This window comes from Phoca vitulina, unplaced genomic scaffold (assembly GCF_004348235.1).
Source record: "Phoca vitulina isolate PV1807 unplaced genomic scaffold, GSC_HSeal_1.0 scaffold2950, whole genome shotgun sequence".
NCBI lineage: Eukaryota > Metazoa > Chordata > Mammalia > Carnivora > Phocidae > Phoca > Phoca vitulina.
The window spans coordinates 363-3,131 of record NW_022592635.1 but is presented as its reverse complement, the minus strand read 5'-3'; the positions used below and the strand labels follow the sequence as shown (position 1 = coordinate 3,131).

Genomic DNA, 2,769 nt, shown 5'->3' with positions numbered 1-2,769 from the left:
GTTTTTTCAACCCTTACCCAGGGACCCCAACGCACTAGACGTTGACAATTGGCGCCCGAACAGGGACCCTGAAGGACGTTCAGGAAGGGTGAGTATTTTGAATAACAATACAGGGTTATGGGACAAGGAATTTCTACTCCTTATGTTCGAATGCTGAAGCATTCACTTGCTGTCTATGGTATTACTGTCGCTTCTACTGATATTGAGATGTGTTTGAAAGTAGTTAGAGAATGGAATCCTTGGTTTCCCGAGGAGGGCACCTTGGACATGGATAATTGGCGGCGAGTTCGACATAATGTCAAAAAAGCAATGAGACAGGGAGAAAAGATTCCCGTGCGGTTTTGGTCCATTTGGTCGATTATATTCACAGTGCTTAAAGCAATGGAGGATGACCGCACGGTTGAAAATTTCCAGAAGGAAATGGCTCCTCCTATACAAGATCTTCCCCTTGATACAGACGAGAAAAGGGCAGTAGAGAAGGATACCTTTAAGCTTGCACTGTCTCGTGAACCTAGTGAGTGTGATAACGACGAATCAAAAACGAAAGTAAAGTCGGATCCCGAGACCGAGCACTTGTGGAAGGTTTTTCAGCGGGTCATGACTATGGCGGGGGAGTCTAAGAAACCTTCTAAGAAGCCCTCCGCTCCGTCTCTGTCGCCCGCGCTAGCTTACTCTCCTAAAAATCCTTTTCTTTCTGCTGCCTTAGCTGAGCTTGATGCATTACGGGATAGTGATGATGAGAGTGAGACTGATAAATCTGTCTTTGCCTTTCCTGTTATTAGGCCTCCCCCGGTCCAGGGAGTAGCACAAGCACCATATTATGAAGGTATTGGAATAGAGGATATTGGTCGCTTGAAGAAGGCAGTGTCTTTATATGGACCACAATCACATTATGTCAAAGAGCTAGTTAATGGCTTAGCTCGACATTATAATAATTTTTCTCCTGAAGACTGGAGGGTCCTTTGTAGAGCCCTCCTGAAAGAACCTGAATATCTGCAGTGGCAGATGTGGTTCTCCGAGCTTTGTATGGATCGAGCTCGTCAGAACGCTCTAAATCCCAACCCCCAAGGACAGGCCATTGTGGAACGTGCACACAGTACTTTAAAATTGCAAATTAAAAAATTAAAAAGGAGGAAAAAGGACCATATATTATCATTCACTCAATCTAATGCACGTTCTATTTTGTTACAAGCATTGTTTACACTGAATTTCTTGAATCTTCCGCAGGGAGATATTCTTTCTAGAGCAGAAAAGCAGTTCATAGAGGGAGAGGCGGCTCCTCTTCCGCTAAATGAATATATATGGTTTAAGCCGGTCGCAGATGCAGAATGGCAACCGGGGCTATTACTTTATAGAGGGAAGGGTTACGCTTATGTCTCCACAGAGGATGGACGGACCTGTTCCTGGCTCCCGGCGAGATGGATCCGATCGAGGACCAATTCGAACGGCACCATATCCCGTCAGACGACAAATGGGGAATCCGGGACAGGATGAGCTTCCGCTGCAAGCCATGGATGCCACCGCGGAGCCGATGGAATGAGTCAGTGGTGAATCATCGATTGATGGCCTGGGGAGATGGCGGCATCGCAGACCCTCGTATATCACATCAAAAATTTCCTGATCATGTTCAAACACACTTATGGAAAGTTGCAGCTGTGCTTAAGACTGTCAGACTTTACCATGGAACCTTTTCCGGCACAGCAAATTCTGCGTCGACCTATAATTTCACCATTTTTAAAGAAATGAATGTGACTGCATGTGTACCTTTACCGTATTTACTTTTGATAGGAAATTTTAGCTTTGATGATGGAATTAGTTGTATTGAATGCCGATTGTATTCTTGCATCAACAGTTCCATAGAATTTGAACCAGGGTATTCTCTTATGATTTTGCAACAGCGTTCTCACATTTGGCTTCCGGTAAATTTAGAACGACTATGGGCTCAAAATCCCGTAGATACCTTAGTTCTAGAGTTTTTTAAAAAGATACTAAGACGCACAAAGCGTCTTGTTGGCATTGTTGTGGCGGTCATTCTAAGTTTAATTACAGTCACCACGTTAGCAACTGTGTCAGGTGTAGCATTACATACTTCATTACAAACTAAACATTTTGTGGAAAATTGGCACCGCGACTCTCGGGATCTTTGGCTTTCCCAAACTGTGATTGATACTCGCTTACAAACACAAATAGATGTCCTTAGACAGACTGTAAGCTGGTTAGGGAAGAAAATCTTGACGCTAGAAAGGCAGATTTGGCTGGATTGGAATTCCACGACCTTTTGTGTTACCAATTTAAGATATAATGAGTCCCAACATGATTGGAGCATCATCCAAAAATACTTAGAGGGTAACTCGTCAGTAACGGACATGATCAACAATCTACATACAAATATTCAGGAAATATTTGGTAAGCCATTTGAGACTGAAGATGCTGCCACAGTGGCCGATTTATTTCTTAAACAACTTGAGGGACTTGATCCAAAAGGTATTATTCAAAGTTTGGGGCACACTGCAGGAGGAATGGGGTTTGTATTACTGATTGTTATTTTATGCTTCATGCTGTTACATTTTTGCTATGTAAAGCCATCCCAGAAGTCTATGGCCACCCTCTGGAAGGCATTTTTATTAAAACAAAGAAAAAAGGAAGAAATTGTGATGGTATAGGCTTGTAAGCCCCTTGTAACCAAGGTCATTTGAGGACTGCAGTGAGATTAAGGACAACCAGGCAGGCCTGGATCAGGAGGAGAAAATGTTCTCTTCCCCTTATCTC

The 2,769-nt window shown here is 43.3% G+C and overlaps 1 protein-coding gene across 1 annotated transcript; it reads left to right on the top strand.

Annotated features, from left to right (window-relative positions):
* The first annotated feature begins 267 nt into the window (after positions 1–267).
* LOC116629771 lies at positions 268–1,244 on the top strand. Its single transcript, XM_032399991.1, has 2 exons — positions 268–1,024; positions 1,228–1,244. Exons 1-2 carry the CDS (start codon positions 268–270, stop codon positions 1,242–1,244), a joined length of 774 nt encoding a protein of 257 aa, XP_032255882.1.
* The last annotated feature ends 1,525 nt before the right edge of the window (positions 1,245–2,769 follow it).

Bases quoted from the DNA above. Each gene is read 5' to 3' on its own strand.
- LOC116629771 (XM_032399991.1), top strand. From the start codon at position 268: ATGGATAATTGGCGGCGAGTTCGACATAATGTCAAAAAAGCAATGAGA.